At 34.0% G+C, this 1,405-nt stretch overlaps 1 protein-coding gene across 1 annotated transcript in view; it reads right to left on the bottom strand.

The window, feature by feature from the left end:
• LOC110306646 (thyroid hormone receptor-associated protein 3-like) overlaps positions 1 to 1,405 on the bottom strand; it is a 16,921-nt gene that overhangs the window by 10,186 nt on the left and 5,330 nt on the right. The window contains 1 exon segment of the mRNA XM_021178665.1: positions 4 to 21. Within this exon segment, the coding sequence (XP_021034324.1) occupies positions 4 to 21 (18 nt within the window).

Genomic DNA, 1,405 nt, shown 5'->3' with positions numbered 1-1,405 from the left:
CACTTTGTAGACCAGGCTGGCCTCGAACTCAGAAATCCACCTGCCTCTGCCTCCCGAGTGCTGGGATTAAAGGCGTGCGCCACCACACCTGGCTTATCTATTTCTTTTAGATTTTCTAATTTGGTGGAGTACATGTTTTTAAAGTATTTCTTTTGATTTTATGGATTTCTTTTGTGATATATTTTCATTCCTTATTTTGTTAATTTGGATATTCTCTCTGACTTTTTCTTAATTTAGCTGAGGGTATGTCAATCATTACTTTTCTCAAAGAACCAACTCACTGTCTCATTGATTCTTTGTTTTTTTTTTTTTGTTGTTGTTGTTTCTATTTTACTGATTTTTTGATTATTCAGGTATGCTTTCAGGTATGTTGTTAAGTTGCTAGTATGAGAAGTCTACTTTTTTTTTTTTTTAATGTAGGTACTCAGTGCTATGAGCTTGCCTCTTTCACAATGAAACAGATTTCATTGTGTCCCATAAGTTTGGATATGTTGTGTATTCATTTTCATTTAATTCTAGAAAGTCTTTCATTTCTTTCTTAATTTCTGTTTTGACCTGTTTTTTATGCAGTAGAGAGTTGTTTAGTTTCCATGAGTTTGTGAACTTTCTTCAGTTTCTCTTGATTTTATATCCAGCTTTAATCTGTGGTGTTCTGATAGGATTCAAGGAGTTATTTCAATTTCCTTATGTCTGTTGAGTCTTGCTTTGTGTTCAAGGATGTTATCAATTTTAGAGAAAATTCCATAAGTTGTAGTGTTTGGATGAAATGTTCTATAAATATCTATTAGGCCCATTTGGTTGAATATGTCAGTTAGCTCCATCTTTTCTCTGTTAACTTTTGGTCTGGATGATATGACCACTGGTGAGAGTGGGATATTGAAGCCTTTATCAGTGTCTGAGGGTCAATATATGATTTACACTGTGGCAGTGTTTATTTTATAAACTTGTGCCCTTGTGTTTGAGACGTAGATATTAAGAATTGGAATGTCCTTTTGGAAGATTTTTTTTCCTTTGATGAATATGCAGTGTTCTTTCCTATCTCCTCTAATCTGTTTTGAAGTTTATTTTGTGAGATATTAAAATGGCTATGTCAGCTTGTTTCTTAGGTTCATTGCTTGGAATATCTCTTTCTAATCCTTTACCTTAAGGTCTTGTCTTTCCTTGATGCTGAGGTGTGTTTCTGGTTGCAGCAGAAGGATGGATCCTATTTTGACATCTATTCTGTTAGTCTGTGTCTTTTTATTGGGGAATTGAGACCTTTGATGATGAGAGATATCAATGACCAATATTTATTGTTGATTCCTGTTATTGTGTTGCTCTCTCTCTCTCTCTCTCTCTCTCTCTCTCTGTTTTCCTTTTTTTGTTTCACTTTCCTAGTCTGGAATTATTTATCCCATATAGTTTA

Source organism: Mus caroli, chromosome 12, assembly GCF_900094665.2.
Source record: "Mus caroli chromosome 12, CAROLI_EIJ_v1.1, whole genome shotgun sequence".
Taxonomy (NCBI): Eukaryota; Metazoa; Chordata; class Mammalia; order Rodentia; family Muridae; genus Mus; species Mus caroli.
The sequence above is the reverse complement of the archived record's forward strand: the minus strand, read 5'-3'. Positions and strand labels throughout refer to the sequence as shown.